Source organism: Armigeres subalbatus, chromosome 3, assembly GCF_024139115.2.
Source record: "Armigeres subalbatus isolate Guangzhou_Male chromosome 3, GZ_Asu_2, whole genome shotgun sequence".
Taxonomy (NCBI): domain Eukaryota; kingdom Metazoa; phylum Arthropoda; class Insecta; order Diptera; family Culicidae; genus Armigeres; species Armigeres subalbatus.
Genome location: NC_085141.1, coordinates 99,503,851 through 99,520,832, shown reverse-complemented (window position 1 = coordinate 99,520,832; position 16,982 = coordinate 99,503,851). Strand labels below are relative to the sequence as shown.

The following is a 16,982-nucleotide window of genomic DNA, read 5'->3' as shown; positions in this document are numbered from 1 at the left end:
GGGTCATTTGGCCGAATAGGACATTTGGCCGAAAAGGCCATTTGAAAATTGAGAAATTAGGAATGAGAAGAGAGACGTTTCACTTTTCACTTTTCATTTTTCTCTTCTCACTGTAAAAAGTGAGAAGCATGAAATGAGTAGCGAGACGTCTCACTAATTACTTTGCACTACTCACTTTTCACAGTGAGAAGTGAGAAATGAGTAGTAAAATGTGAGACGTCTCACCTCTCACTTCTCATTTCTCACTTCTCGATCTAAAATATGTGAGTAGTGCGAAGTTAGTGGTGAGACATCCCAAGTAACATTTCTCATACCAAAATGCTTTATACATATTTTAACAAAGTTTTATTATAGTCACCTATGTTCTGAATGATTTTATCGCTATCCTGGTAAATGCTATTGGAATTTGAATACTTTGAATTTTATTTGCATTTAGAAATCATTATAACAGCAATGATAAAACTAGGTTTTTTTATATTTTCGTTCTCCTAATAAATGTTTTATCGTGGCCAATAAAAATCACCAAAAGCCGTTTTGTAAGCCGTTTTGAAACACGAATCTGTTTGTAGTTTAAAGCTAAATATAAACTATTCCGTATTTAACAAATAGTTCTGCGGATTATTTTGTTCTATTGTAGCTGTACTCTGGGCTTCGGAAGATTGGTCTCATATGGCAAAAATAAACTATTAGATTAGCTGCATCGTAAATTCACCATGTATACCGAGGATATCTATCGCTAGTTTATTGTACTTATTTTACAGAAAAAAAACGCGCGGTTGTACAAAAAATCCTGTATAACTAACGCCCGACTGCCACATTTTTAATCGTATCAATAGAACTCAAGGAACAATTTGATAAAATGATCGAAAATAAGGTACAACTAGTTGACCGTGGATCTCCAATCACTTATACACATAAGGGGCCGTACACATATTACGTAAGGGGCCGCGGGAGGGCGGATCTTTCGTTTTCTAACGCACCATATAAATAAAAAAATAATTTGTATGAAAGACATCTCACATGGGGGAGGAGGACTGAAACAACCAGAAAACTGCTTACGCAATAAGTGTACGACCCCTAAATTGCTTCATCAATATAAAAATAATTTTTATTCAATTTTTATTATACAGGTTTAACAAATTCAACTGGTATTTGTATCAAAATGAGTTTGAAATAAAAAGTGTAAAATAATGAATAACATTGATAATACTGATCATATCAATTCTCTTTGTCGTTGTTCTCGTCATCCAGTTTGCTGTGGCCATCCTTTCCATGTTCAATCTTTCGTGTGTTGTATTTCAAGTTCTTCGGTCTGTTCTTGTGCTTGGACATAGCTTTGACTGTCAACCTCTGTTTGCTATTCCTCATCACGCGTTTGAAGAAAGCATCACAATCGATCTCGGTGAAGTCCTTATCAGCGAGAAGTATCAGCTTCATAAAAAGAGTTCGAGTCCTCTTGAAAAACTTTAGTGCAACTTTGCTAGTATCGGAGACTTCGCCAACTGCAGTATCATTTGACTTACTTTCTTCTCCTACCCGACAATTTCCAGTCCACGAACATTCAGTGAGAAACTCACGCGTCATGAAATAATCGATGAGCTTGTAACAGCAGTCAAGACCGTTCCCTTTTCCGTTCGCTCCACAGATAAAGTTCATGTTGGTCAAATACTTTTGAAGAACTTCTGGATCTTTCAAATCCTCCTCCAGTTTGTTCAGCTCGTCGGACGAACTGATTGGTTTAAACATCATCTCCAATTGTTTGTTATGAGCAGCTCCGATTGAATTTCCGTCTAAAACAACGTTCATCAAGTATTCCTGCTTGGTCTGCATATTAGCCATCCACTGCATCATTTTCATCTGGTTGTCAAGGATGTTGGATTGGTTGAGCAGTATGGTATTAAGAACGGTGGTAATTCCTTCGTTGTTCGAGTCTGGCGTTGGTTGTTCAAGTTGTGGGATGTACACTACACTGCTCATCTGATCGGATGTGCCTTCGTCGATCACCAATATTTGTGTTTCCGGATGTTGGCTCTAAAATGCATTACATTTGTGTTAGTTCACTTTTGGGAAAATGGAAGCTGTTACTTTTTCTTACCACAGATACTTCACTTCCAGTCGCTTCCTCTTGCAAGATGATGCTCGGTTGCGGAACCAAGTAGTTCAAATCTTTTACCACATCTCGAGCAGTGTTGACAGGTTTCCGAAGACGAGCTTTTTTTACTGGTGGAGAAGGAATAACTGATGATGCAACGTCAGTCTCCGTGTCCGTCACACCTTCCATTTTCTCTATCTCCAGTTCTGCTTCCGCGCGTGAGTGAAACTCTCTCTTTTTCACGCAATTATGCCTCTTCCAGGTATCTGCCGGAACTGAATTTTCATCCAATGCCAACTTTGCCACAGCGCTTTTCTTAGGCCAAAACAAGGTGCCATCTTTTTCCCATTGTGAGGGAACAACAGTGAGGCACGTTTCTCCTTTTTCAATAGTTTGCACTATTTTAAAAGGCATTTCTGAATTTTCACACGATATTCTTCTAGAGAATTAAAAAATATGCTTTGAAAATATTCACATTTGATTCGCGTTGTTCGTTGTTTGAACTGTCGAATGGATATAGTCAGATAGCTGTAACAATAGTGTTGTAAAATGTCAGAAACGGACGTGAAATTATATTTGCGTTACGTCAAATCTATCATTTTTACCAAGAAAACATTTTTTTTAAATTGAGTTTTAATGTATATAATAACGTAAATTCCAAATAATGGAACGAAGACTAAGAAAGGATTCCCCGAAAACGCACCATCTTCCCCCACGGAGTCAATCTGAGCAACAAGCCCCAGCCATAGGAAGCAGCGGTGGTTGATAGCATTTCCGTTACCGTCAACAGAGGAATCGATAACGTTTGCAGCAGTGGCAGTGAATCTGGTGTTTGTTGTAAGTTCCCTTCGCCTAGTTCATCGGCTGGGAATGAAAACGAAGGACTTCGTCTCATGCGGCATTAAACTAAAAAGATCGACAGCGACTAATTCTACTGACTAGAAGGTGCTACCACGGTCGAAGATTCGAACCATGAAAACATAATGGCAAGATTCATGTTAATGTGTGAAAATATTGTTGGAAATTCTGCAAGAAACCGTCTATCAAGCTTGTGAACGGAAATATCAGCTGGATCGCATCCGGTTGGATGAGAATGAGTCTTGGAAGTGATAGAATTTGTCGGCTGTAAGTTATTGGATTTTTGCCAGCAGCTGTTGATTGAAGACACGATTAGTAAGTCAATTTAAGTATGAATATTTCTGGGAATATACGATAAGGTGAGTGTAATTTTGCTTTTACTTCAATAATAGATTGGCACAATTAGAGTGGTGTCAGAGTCAAATATTGAAATCAGGAGCCACATTAATCAATGCGTTTTGATTTTTTAATTTATTAATATGAACTTGGGATTTAGAGGAAAATTTGTTTCTTATGTTTCAACCCAGAGCAAATAATATTCAAATTCATTGAATGAAAATAGCCGATTTTCATTCAATTGTCATATTCAAATTCACTCCAACAATATTCATTCATCGCAATACTGATCATTGTTCACTGAGCCCAAAAAGGTTTTCATTCGTCATTCTCTTTCTATATAGTCATTTTCGAATGAACTCTCTACTTCAGTCGGTAGCAAAGCTTTGCTATTCGTTTACCACATCAACCCGTCATCACGTTACGATGTCACAAACTGCGGTGCATTCGACAAAAAAAAATTCATCTCCTATGTATATTTTCATAGAAATCGCATACCGGCGCACCGCACCGAACACCGCACGCTTGCTTCGAACGTTCACTCAAAGCAGGCAGCAAAAAACAAAGCAGCTGATTGTCAAGTGCAAAACAAAACAAATCAGATTGCCCGGTAACCTGGTAAAGCGGAAGTTTTAAGCTGGAAAATTATTAATTACAGTTCATTCATAGTTCTGAATGTGTACAAAATGTAATTCTTCACGGGAAGTAATATGTAAGTAATCTATTTCATTAAAAAACTGATACTTTGTTTCTTGTAGCAAAATATAAGGTGAAATATGAAAACACCACTTAGCTCTCGAACGGAAATTATATTGGACCAATATCTCGACTCCGATTCCGATGCCCTCAATTGTGCAAATCAATGCAGAATAATTCATCCGGATTCAGTTGGCAACTAAACAGAAAACTGCCTCGCATCGGTCGGAGTTTAGTAGCAAAGCAAGGGTGCACTCAGATCCTCCTCACGTGCATAAAAAACATCGTTTGCGTGATTGAAAAGTCAGGAGATCCTACAGAATATTATTTTCACTTGTCACATTCCCAGAAAACGACAAACGTATCTAGCCCTCCGTAGTCTACCGTGTTTTAAAAGCTATCACTTCTAATTGTGCTGGACCGTCGGAAAAAGCGTGATAAAAGTGCAAACTTGCGTTGGATCGCCTCGGTGTCTTCGATGCAATAATTCCTTGATTTATTATGGAGGAGTACGCTGACGACGCCGAGGTAATCCGACACTATTGTATGCATTTATCACACTTTTTAGTGGTATGCACACTATATTGTGATGGTCAAGTTTTGAATGAGAAACACAATATAATTGGCTCAACTTATGATGCATACGACTACAACAAACACAGACCTTGAATTCCTCTCGGGTGCCCATGACACTCAATATTATGTGAAATGAGCAGTAGAACGGTGAATAGTTATAGTATTAATACCTTTTTATTTTGAATATTAAAATCGGTTTGTTTATTTTAAGCATACCATGACAGTGATTGCGAAATAAATGTTTTAAGCTCATTTTTTAAATTATGCTATAACGAATTCAATGCGTTAGGAAATTAAAGATAATTAACGATGGTAAATTGAGTCAGCCGTGATTTCTCACCGGATTTGCATAGCGTAAAACTTGCTAATGCGTCGAATAGAGCTGAGGCATGACAGTTTCGATCAGCGGTTCGTTGAGCTTGACAAGAAGAATATTTCTCAGGTTTTCTTCTCCGAGGCCTGCACGACGATCTGTCATCACTACTGGCAGCGCGCTGAAGGCCCTTTCTACCGAAATCTGGTTTGAGGAACAGCCAGGACCACGGAAGCTACGGCGTATAGTTCGGGATGTATCCCGTCTGTTGACCCAGTGCTTCCATACATCGTAGCCGTGATTTTGCCTCGGTTCTACTTCAAGCGCTTTGAGCTGCTGGAGAAAGCGTGACCCACTGGTTTCACCAGAAACAGGGGCATCGCATATGCCGAACATGTCAATGAGGAATGAATCGAAGTCGTCCTCTTGGGTTGATGATGAAGTGTCCAAACGTAATTTGGCAGATTCCCGGAAGGAAATAATCCTGTTATACGTTTCAACGATGTAGCCCTGGAAAAGTGAATACAATAGTTAATACAAAATGCAAATTACTGTCAAATTGGAACTTTTTTTGTGTTGGTTATTGAGTAGTGAGACAATCAGTGTCTCTTGAGTTTTTGAACTAGAAATACACACAAATATGGGGCAGGGGTGAGAACATAATCCAATAAATTTATAGGATAGTTACCTGAATGTGTTCTTTTTCTTCGGGGTGGAATAGTTTTGATCCCATGTAATTCAGTCGTGGGTCCAAATACAAAGCCATCTTAAAGGCCCTTGACTGCCGAAGCTTTTCTAAACGGCTAGTCAACGCATCTTTCAAAGGAGCAGATAATGGATTATCCTTCAGTTTTGAAACTTCCATTATGGCCAGTAGCCATTGTAGATAAAAATCTGGCAATGACACGTGCCGCTCCTGCATGTTCTTCGTGCAGATATAGAGTGGCTTGTATGCTTCCACGTAGTTTTGAATGAACTGCCACGTTTCACCAAGATCTGAATCAAATAAAAAAAGATGATTACTAATGAAAATTGCAAAAAATAAAGTCTATTACCCAGTTCAGGAAACTGCTGCGCCAATTGTTTAAAGAAATGTTCGTTCTGCAAAAAACTATCGTTCATTTCGTAAATGCCGCACCATCGAGTAGGACCCCATACTGGAGGACGCGATACTTGCGCAGTGTCGAAGCTAAGTGTATATTTGACGTGTTTGCACTTTTTGGCGATCTCCGTAACAATCTTGACTGACGCATTCGATTTATTAATCACGTCCAGAATTGCCAACTGGAGGGTGTGTACGGCACATCGAATTAAGTTTAGATTTTCCTGCAGTTCGTTTCCCAATTCTGCAACAAATTCGTGCGCTTCGTGGTCAGCCCGCTCCATTTCGTCAATGTTCTCCGAGTCGCAGGCAAGCAGCTCGAATTCCTGTTTGAGGAGGCGCACTGCTGCCAACATGTTTGCTCCGTTGTCACATGTCACTGAAAATATTTGCCCCACAACAACTCCGTAGCTGAGAACGACTTCCATTATCTTCGTTTTTAGGAACTTGGCGGTTTGTCGTTCACGAACTTCGAGCATATCTGAAAGAAAAAAATGTTAACTTGCTTTTTGGTTGATGAATATATCTTTTGCCACTTACCCAGGGTTCGAATGCATACGACATCGTCGACAGTATATTGGGCATTGATTCCCAATATATGCCGCTGATGCCGCGAAGCGGAATCGATTTTAAGGCTGATTAGCCGCCCGTGTACTTCCGACGCAATGTGTTCCCGTATTTTTTGACCCACCTCTTTGATGTTTTTCATCATGTTCACGCCATTGACGGTAACACCGCAAGCATTCGATAGTGGCTCAAGCAGTTGCTTGAAGCCCTTCCATTGAAGGCATCTTGCGGGAAGATTGTGAACTGTTATCATTAGGAGCACAGAATCCATCAAGAGTGGTGTGTCTATGGCAACCATACGTTTCTCTATAACTCTCTGCTTCTTTTCCGGGACTTCTTTATCTTTAAATAAACCGTTCGCTGCAGCCAGTTCATAATGGCGTGTCCGGAAGTGACGGACAAAATTTCCTACGTCCAGCTTTTCTTGGGTGTACCGACAGCAACTGCCGGGATCGATGGAACATAAAGCTTTAGTACCATCCCGGCGAATATAGCCGAGCGCAATTTTGGCCAGAGTTTCCTTGTTGTCGTTTCGTTTTTGCTTTTTCTTTTTGTATTTTCACCAGATGTAGAGGGCGACGGAGATTCTGATGTGACGTTTAGGTCCTCCATTTTTCCTTCGGATTTCTTTGATAAATCGATCACTACCATCGATTACGTTCCGACACTTCCACACTGATTATGATCAAACGAAGATGATCAGTGACAAAATTCAAAATGAATATGAATGAATGCAAACACAACGAATATGAGAATGAAAACATAGAAGACGGAATGAATATACAAAGCTTTTCATTATCATGTCAATGTCAGTTCGTTCGCTCTTTGAGTGAACGCGTTGGTAGATGAAATGAATAGGCACGGTAATCAGTTTTCATTAGGTATGCTCGAAAATTTAACACTCTGTTTCAACCTTCTATTTCCTATGAAACTTGCCAATTATGTGCCAATCAATGAGACAAAAAACATCAGCACCCCCTTTCCGTATCCGGTTTGTCTGTCATGAATTATTTGATATATTTGAATATAGGTATAATAACATGCTCCTATATCAATAACATTCGCAAAACAGGCAATTCAGGCTCAATTTGTTTCGTGTTTTGTTGATTTCTGGCGTCCTCACCGCTGAAAAAAATCACAAAAATGAGAAATAAAACAATTTGCGCACCAATTCTTTGTTTTCGGATGGTATTGGTTTGGGTACATGGTATGAATTCTCGCTTAACTTTTCAAAAGGACCTAAGTAACATTTTTTTCATGAATTAATTTGAATAGCGCAATCAACAGAAAAACATGAAAGCTTTTGATTGCAGTACTCAAATTAATTCATGAAAAAAATGTTACTTAGGTCCTTTTGAAAAGTTAAGCGAGAATTCAAGGAGCAGTTCCCCTATGAAGTACCTCACTATATATTTGGATACTTAATCTCATATACACTTCCAAAATAGAACTAGTCTACACTCAAAATGTAGACTAGTTCTATTTTGGAAATTAATCAATAAAATATTGATGAAATATGACGATCTTTGAATCTTGGATCTTTTGTTTAAGAACCTACATCCTTCTTTGTTTTGTGTATTATTTGTCAGAAAATACCTTGAACATCGCCACGTATAGTCGCAATTGGAAACGTTTGGCTTGGAAGATGTTTGAAACATGTTTGTGTTTGAGTAATTGAGTTTTGTGGCTTATTCAAATCCACGCGTGATTTTTTTTTTTCAATTATCACAAGAAATTGTTAAACGGAGAACAAGCTTGTTCTTTTATATCTTCTTCTTCTTCTTCTTCTTCTTCTTATTGGCATTACATCCCCACACTGGGGCAGAGCCGCCTCGCAGCTTAGTGTTCATTAAGCACTTCCACAGTTATTAACTGCGAGGTTTCTAAGCCAAGTTACCATTTATGCATCCGTATATCATGAGGCTAGCACGATGATACTTTTATGCCCAGGGAAGTCGAGACAATTTCCAATCCGAAAATTGCCTAGACCGGCACCGGGAATCGAACCCAGCCACCCTCAGCATGGTCTTGCTTTGTAGCCGCGCGTCTTACCGCACGGCTAAGGAGGGCCCCTTGTTCTTTTATATACATTTTTATTAAGATGTCACTTCAGATGGTAAAGGTGTCTTGAGGATGATTTTTTTTTTCGTTTCTTCATTTTTACTGCTCACTCACCTTTCGCGAAAATTTGTGGTAAGCAATTTCAATAAATTGTGTTTTGACGGGAGTAATTAAAAAAGAACGATTCCAAGCACGGAAAATATGGAGATTGTAAGTAAAAAATGACATAATTTTATCGTTTTATGAGTTTTCGCTTGTTTTCATCGCTTTTGTTTCTTTTTCTTTTTCTCGTTCCAGAGAGCGAGTAATGGCGCTTTAACCTAGGCCTATATTTACACTGATGTACATAAGTATTCGTCATGTTTTCATAGTAATCTATCTGAATTTTGCGAATACTTTTATCCATCAGTGTATAAGCCAGGGCACTAGACTAAAAACTGTGTCCCATCCCAAGACGTCGAGGACCCAAGGAGTGTACATTAATCTTCTTAGCAAAGTCACTCCCAACGATTCGTCAATCATCTTTACCCTGAATGTGAAACGGTTGGTACGGCTGTCCCCGTTTCTTCCTTTCGTAGATTCAAAACTCTTCGTTGATCATGTTATTTATTACTAAATAATCTGATTGCCGGGGAGTTATGGATTGTCTCCCAAATTCAAGCCTGCACGGTGGGCCTGGCCGTTTTAATACTTGTGTCGTATTTATGATATGCTGCAAATATTAATACTGACAAGAAAATGATCGGAAATACAACCGACATTTCCAGGATGCTTTTCAATACTGGCTGTGCATGTGCTAAGACAAGACAAGACAACAGTGTTGTAAAATGTCATTTGCATTCTTTTTCATAATTTTCCCAGAACTTTTTTCAGTAGTTAGCTATCAACTATCAAGTATGGCGAACTTATTGCGCTTAAATGTGGCTACAACTTTGTCTAACAAGAAATTGCTGTAAATATGTAATCTGGGGCGTGGGAGGCAAAATGTCTTTCAAATGACATGTCAAATGACACGTGACATTTTGAAGAGATTTCACTCTCTAGCCTCAGATGTTATATTTAGAGTAATATACCTTTGGACAAAAATATAGCACTACTCAAGCGTTATGCGTGCATCTAAAATTTTGAAGTAAATTTTGCTTCCGAAAAAAGTTATGAACAAATTAGTCAAATGACATGCAGATGACATTTTACAAGCCTGGTCACAAATGCTACGATAAAATTATTTGGTTGTTTGCAATGTTTTCAAAACCGAAATAAAACTTATTAGTCGGCAGACACATTTTATGTGACACTAATAAGCATGAACGATCCTATTGATGAAATTCAATTAACTGAAGCGCTTTAAGCTCGAAGAATGGTGTGAGAAATGGATAAAAATCGCCACCATGTTGAATGACTGGAAATAATTATTACCGATTTTTCAAAATTCTTGAAATAATACTTTAAATTGTATAATAGTATAATAGAATGTACAAAAGCTTGTGTTACATGCAATGACATCTCTAAACGCTCAAAAAATAAGAGCAGAATACGCTTTTATTTGATCTTTTATTATGTTTGTAATATAAAAAATAAAATTAGATATATCAAAATAAGAGTTTCATAGAAGCGCGTTAGTGCCAAAGCAATTATTTTACCATCTTTCACTGAAAATTTGAAGCTGCAGTAAAATTTGGTCGTTAAATTTTAATGTAAATTATTAAGACAAAATATGATATTGATTTACGAATGGAGATCCTTTATTTATTCCTGACATAGTTGATTATTTGTTTTCAAAATGTTTTTCTTTTAAATCCTAAAGAACAATTTTCGTTGCTTTTCAGTGACATTTTGGTTGTATGTCAGTTTTTACAAAAGCCTTGACAAAAACAAATGTGTTTAAGATAGAGTACAAGAAGCAGTAATGATGCTCACCAGAATATTTTTAAATTCCTCATGGTCTAATGAATGTTATATAAAGAGGTTTCCAAAGCTATCTATAGAATGGGCCACTTTTTATATAAGGTAGCTTTATGGTTGTCTTAGAGAAGTATTTATTTACAAAATGGTTTTAAACATAGTTTTAAAATAATGGGCTAGAAGAATATTGGACGGCTTTGATAAAATTGAAAATGTTACTTGGGATCTCACCATCCAGTAAGTGGTAAGAAGTCTCACTACCCATTTCACGCCTTGCACTTTTAACAGTGAGAAGAGAAAATTGATGAGTGAGAAGTGAGACGTCTCTCTTCTCAATCTTCATTTCTCACTTTTCAAATGACCTATTCGGCCTAATGACCTTTTCGGCTAAATGACTCTTTCAGCTAAATGACCCTTCCGGCCAAATGACCTTTTCGGGCAAACGACCTTTTCGACCAAATGGCGTGGCGGCGTGGTTTGTTCTGCCTAGTTAAGAACTAGCACCTTAATTGTATCTTAGTCCGAAGAAGCACATCGAACCCTGAACCCCTCCTTGCACTCACCAAAGCGCTCCTGTAGTGTTTTGATACCGGCCAGACGGTGGACTTCAGAAGTTCATCCCTAATAAAATTTTAGTTTTATACTGGTTTTATAACACTCTTGTAGGGTAAATAATGGTCTTCAAGAGCGTTATAAAACTTAAAATGTTACTTGGGATGTCCTGGGAGGACTGTTTATGATCATCAAACAATTTTGTATTATTTTAATGTAGTATCTCTATAAAAAGCTTTTCTTTTTTTGTAGATGTCAGGATTTCACACAATAATTGTGAGATTTGTTTTTGTGTGTATATTTTTATTGCTCCTTGTAATTTTGCTCCTCTTTGTTTGCATCACCCACCTCTGTTTAGAAGTCTTAGAACTTTATCGTCTCGCCTTAAGGACATAGTTGGAAGAGTACCACGATGGCAGTCAATATGGCACCGGACCTTCCTCGGGTCAACCCCACACCTCCCGCACTCCTCTCCCACCAACATTCGAATGCATCGAACAGCATCGAAAAAAAGTTTAATATTCAAATTACTAACCTGTTCACAGCACATTTATTCACTTCCCGTGCTAATGAACATGTTTATCCAAAGATTTCTATGCATTTCGTCTCGAATAATATCATAAATCAGCAGTTTCGTGCCAATTTATTAGCCGTTCGCGATTTGATGGGTTTATCACTGCACTTCACTTCTTCTCAAAGGGCACTGAAAAAATCAAGCTTTTACTCACTTCTCAGCACATGAGCAGCCCCAAATGTTGATGGAATGCAAATTAAACATCACTTTTCGAAATCAGTCACTTGTTTAAACCGAAAACTTAATATAAACTGCTATTTTTGCCCGAAAAAACGATTTAAAACTGACCGCGGAGCGAATGTAAACAACAGCACCGGCAACGGAACCGCGGCAGCAGCAAACTAAAAATTAGGGCGGTTCAAAAAAAATTGTTCCGCCACGCTCAGTCGATTATGATTTATAATTTGGATGTCATCCGATGGTTTGGGCTGGTTTGATTAGAGGCTTACCGTGCACATGTCGTTTCAGGTTTGTATGACAGTTTATATGGCGAGGTTGAATTTTAGATTATCCTGATTCTGGCACTCCGTCATTGGGCACTGGCGAGGGGGGAGACCATATAACTGAATGAAATATTAAAGAGCTTCAACTCCATAGACAATCCATATTAAATGGTCGTTCCAATAGTTGGGAATCGATTTTAATCGAAGTTGCGACTCTCTAGCATGATAATTAGGGTTCTCAGAAGGCATCAGTGAAACGTGCAATTCAACAAAATACCCAGAATTTGTCTGTGAGATCTATCGCACCATGGGCAGATACTTCTAGTCTAGTCTAGTCTACACTATCACACCAGGGGCAGATGCTTCATACAAGAAGTGAGACATGGGGGTGAGTGGGGTTTAAAATGCTATTTTTGGATCTTTCCTACGGTACGGTTTTCATTCAGTGAAGTCTCTGGAATGTTGCTTTCAGCTATGTGTGTTCTCTTTTCGCCAGCGTTTGGAGGGGAGGCACTGTAGCCAGTGTAATAAAAGGTTTAGTTTCCCATACTAGTTTTCATACAAACTTGAACCGGCTTGCGCTGAACCAGTTTTTGTTCTCAAATCGGTTTTTGGAGGACACTCGGAGCATGGGACGGGATCGAGTGAGCGTGGTGATGCTGGGTCGTTTTTTGAACCACCCTACTAATATTTTTTGTTTTTTTTTTATAAATACGTCACCAATACTACTACAGTATATTACAGTTTTTATTGTACCAATACTTTCAAAGCTTTGTTTTGGTACTCAACCCACCTTCACCTTAACCGACAACGAAGAAACTCAGGGCGTTTTCCGGGACGCCTCACAATGCGGGACAAGTGGACCAAATCCGGGGCTACTAGAGCAACACATAAGTTGCACATAGATCACAATAACTTATATGTGAGCAGATTCAGTCACAATTAGGTTGCTGCAACCAGATTCACTTGACTTGTGCTGCTTGGGTGTCCCGCATATTCCGGGACGTCCGGTCACTTTGCTCTAAATAAATAAAAGAATCGACTGAGACAATAAAACGAGATATATTTTTTTTACGGGCAAGGTCTAATCAAGGTGGAAGACTGCAATCTAAATTAACCTCAGTTTTAACGTAAATAATGCAAAGAAACAAAACAATATATAGGAACCTGTGACGACGACAGCCACCCGACGGCCCAACTTTAGAAGCCAATAGATTTGCGGAAGAAAGGAGGAGAGCGTTTGAGGAGCAATAGTTAGACGCCGTAGACGCCGTAGCCGAAAGGTTATCCGAAAGGTTACTCAGATTGCAAAGAAGTGAGCAGTGAAAAGCGAAGTGAATAGTGTGAAGTGAAAATAGAGAAGTGAGAAGTGAAATGTGAAAAGTGAGAAGTGAAAAAGGAGAGTTTGATGTGAGAAGTGCGAATTAATTCTTATTTCTTCATGTTCCTTCTTCTTTCTTCCTTATTCCTTCCTCCATCTTCATTCTTCCTTCTTCTTTATTCTTTCTTCATTCTTCCGGCTTCCTTCTTCCTTTTTTTCGTCATTCTGTCACATTTCTTATCACTAAATTCTCACTTCTTATGACTCACTCCTCGCTTCACACTTCCCAAATGTCAACTCCCATTTCTCACCTCTTACTACATCTTTCTCACTACTACTTCTCAATTCTCACTTTTCACTACTCACCTCTCACATCTCAACTTAAACCTTTGTTTTAACGTTTTTGTTATAGAGACCTGCAGACCTAGGCTTTCTCAACTCTTATTTGAACCTAAGTCAACCCAATAGATGCTAAAGGACCAAGGAGCCCATGGTTGTATCAGAATGCAACGTTCATTACTCGAGCGCATTACAACCGAATTACTTGTTTTTTAGTACATGGTTAGTTTCTGTCGATATATAGTGATGTACAAACAATCAAGCCATTTGGTTGGAACGCGGTCGAGTTACTAACGTTACAGACGGGAATAGGAGGTGCTGCCCAAATGGTCCCGCTCCCTAATTGGACATCATTTGGAAATTATTGTTCTATGAAGTTAAATGGTACTATACCAGCACAAATCACCCGTGTTTGGGATCGCTCTAAGAGTTTCGGTGACAACATTACCTCTAACGATAGGAATCGTTGGGGAGATGGTTATTTGTCATTAAGTCATTTAGCGGAACGCCATTTGGCAAAATGGACATTAGTCATAATTATGAATAGTGGCTAACAGGCGAGTTATTTGGCATATTTTTTTGGCTTCAAGACTTTACTTCTAATAACGAGATGAGTGTATTACGTCTGCGTGAATTTTAACACAATTTATAATAATATGGAAATGCTAATATGATCTTCCAAACTTAGTATCGATTTGATAGTTCCGTTAGGATACGGCAGGGATGAAGAATTTTCAAATAGAAGTGGATTTGTAAAGCGAGAAATTTGGGTGACGAAATAAATTGAACAACCTTCCTTTTCCCAAGCTATCATTTGCAGTGGATCCTTCACTAATTCTTTGTGTCTCTTTCATCGCCTCTCACTTTTACCATTTTTTCTTAACCTACTACTCACTAGTTATTCGTTATTTCTTTAAAAAAATATCATACGAGCAAGGATTGAAAAATAATGCTTCAACTATTCAAACATATTCTTACTTGGCTTGTAATCCACCAAAGACAATATAAAGATCTAAATTTTCAACACGAAAAACTTTTCAACGATAATAGTTACCTTCCGCTTTGGGTGGAGCTTTCGATTGGTTCAATTAACATAATAGCATATCGGCTGAAACATATGTCATCAAATATTTACAAACCTTTTTTGGTTTGAAGTTAAAGGGCCCCAGTCCACCGGCTGCGGAACCCATGTTTCTCATAAAAAGCAGCAAAATTGAACCCAACAAATGCATGATACCAAACCTCATCCTCGTCGTAAACGCGCGTGCAGCGTTTGTATGCAGACGATATAAATAAACAACAAAAAGGATGAAAATTTCTACAAACAACCTCTTCCTCCCCGCGGTTGTTCCTCCTTCCTCTGAAGCACCCTCACGGCCGACAGGTTATAGGAAGGAAGCGAGCCGGGCCCCCCAAAAAAAGAAGTTGTAGAAGTTATTAAATTGAAATGCCTTGTCCGTCCGTCCCCCGTTCAATCCGGTTCCGCTTCCGAGCTCAAGCTCATTTCCCAATTTTTCAAACAGCATATTTAAACATGCCTGTACTCATATTTAGGTTGTTGCTTTACCCACCGGACCCGTACCGGCAGCATGACCGTATCCGTTATGGACCGGACTGGACGCAGCATTAAAATTCACCATCACCAGGAGCATTATTTTGCAAAGCACCAAAGCACGTTGCTCCAGGGGGAAAATGCGGTAGCCCCTTTCGTTCTGGTATAATTTTTACTTTTAATGAACTGGTGCATATTGTTTGGAAGATGAAAGTACTTATATGCAAAAACTTCATGAGTGAGAGGCACGCATGCTGTCGTGTTTCGAGAATGTATTTTTAATGAAACATTTGGTCGGGTCTTTCTCTTTCCGTAAGTGCGGTTATACGATTTCCCAAATTCCACTGCCGAAGATTTCAGATTCCGGTAGACAATCTCAAGTAATTAAAGAAATTAATGACAATCCACCATATCAAATCCTAAATCTTCAACCGTACAAAATTGCCATCAGGCCGAATTCAACGAACGACCCGATTTCAATCTATGTTCTCGGTTGCGGCATGCACGGTTTGGAATAGGAGTCTAACTTTATGTGAAAGAATAGAATCAAAGCTAGGCTAGTCACTACTGGCATCCAACGCTCGTGTTGCTTTACTCCAACGTTCGGCGCCAGTCTCGGCAGTGGTGGGTATTTGCCTGAGAGGGAAAAAAATCCGTATCCGTCTGCGACGACATTGAATTTAATTAATATGGTCCTGGACCCGTACATAGTTTTATTCCGCAGACCATACCACAACCGCCGAAAAGGGTTCTGGAATGTGGTCAGCAGCAGTCCAGAAGGTTCCGTTCATTACCCAGGGTGGAACATTCCCCATGATTACGGAGATTCGCTATTGTAAGCTTCTTATGAGTGCCGACTGGCCATGATAGCATGGATGATGTAGGATATCTTTACTATTGCACCTAAACAGGTCAATTAGCGTCAATCTGTTACAACTCTAAAATATCAACACGTAATTTGATGATTTGAATCTTTATTTACTCAATTTTTGTTTATTATTAAAACAAAAAATATGTTATCTAAATTTTCAAAATACAATGTATGTTACAAATAATTCTAGTGGGTGGGGTTGATTGAGTTCTCGCTTCAATTACCTCACTAGGTGGATGAATTTGGAATTTTAACAAAATTATATTTGCATCGGCCGGGAATCGAACCCGGGCCGCCCGCGTGGCAGGCGAGCATTCTACCACTGAACCACCGATGCTTTGTTAAAAAAAATAAGTTTTAAACCATTTTGTTATGCTTTTATTCGTATGATTGAGAATAAAACACCACAATAAATTTTCACACATTTTAAACTAATTTAAAAATAAATTGTTCGTCGCTCTGCCTTCAAACCTTCATTTCAATATTCTCCCAATCCCAAACACCAGAAGCCAATCCTACAAATATGCGTGTGGTTCTGTCATTTGTCTTCCCTTCTTTCCTCTAGCAGCTCAAAGCGTTTTCAAAAAGTGGACCATTATCATCGCTTGCCTTCACGCGCCCAGTAGCTGGCAGCTGACTCGGTCCACTCTGCCTGCTGACTGCTCGTTGCACACCCCGAAAGAGTGTAAAGTACAAAATTCATTGCAGCTTCTGGCAAGAGCTGGACGTTCTTCCACCCAACAGCAGCAGCGCGTTTCTATGGAAGAGCTGGAAAATTTAATTCATGTATCTTGTCGTCTTATTTGGCCGTCCACATTGGCACAGTG

At 38.9% G+C, this 16,982-nt stretch overlaps 2 protein-coding genes and 1 non-coding gene across 3 annotated transcripts; all 3 read right to left on the bottom strand.

Moving 5' to 3' along the window:
* Nucleotides 1-1,164: 1,164 nt before the first annotated feature.
* Nucleotides 1,165-2,281, bottom strand: LOC134221826 (uncharacterized). Its single transcript, XM_062701003.1, has 2 exons — nt 2,096-2,281; nt 1,165-2,031 (listed from the first exon to the last, which is right to left on the bottom strand). The coding sequence occupies exons 1-2, from the start codon at nt 2,279-2,281 to the stop codon at nt 1,219-1,221; spliced, it is 999 nt and encodes a 332-aa protein (XP_062556987.1). The 3' UTR covers nt 1,165-1,218.
* A 2,641-nt stretch (nt 2,282-4,922) lies between these two features.
* On the bottom strand, nt 4,923-6,988 carry LOC134221825 (uncharacterized). Its single transcript, XM_062701002.1, has 4 exons — nt 6,514-6,988; nt 5,927-6,454; nt 5,560-5,867; nt 4,923-5,381 (listed from the first exon to the last, which is right to left on the bottom strand). The coding sequence occupies exons 1-4, from the start codon at nt 6,836-6,838 to the stop codon at nt 4,923-4,925; spliced, it is 1,620 nt and encodes a 539-aa protein (XP_062556986.1). The 5' UTR covers nt 6,839-6,988.
* A 9,433-nt stretch (nt 6,989-16,421) lies between these two features.
* Trnag-gcc (transfer RNA glycine (anticodon GCC)) lies at nt 16,422-16,492 on the bottom strand. The gene has a single exon. It is a non-coding gene; the product is annotated as a tRNA-Gly (tRNA).
* Nucleotides 16,493-16,982: the final 490 nt, after the last annotated feature.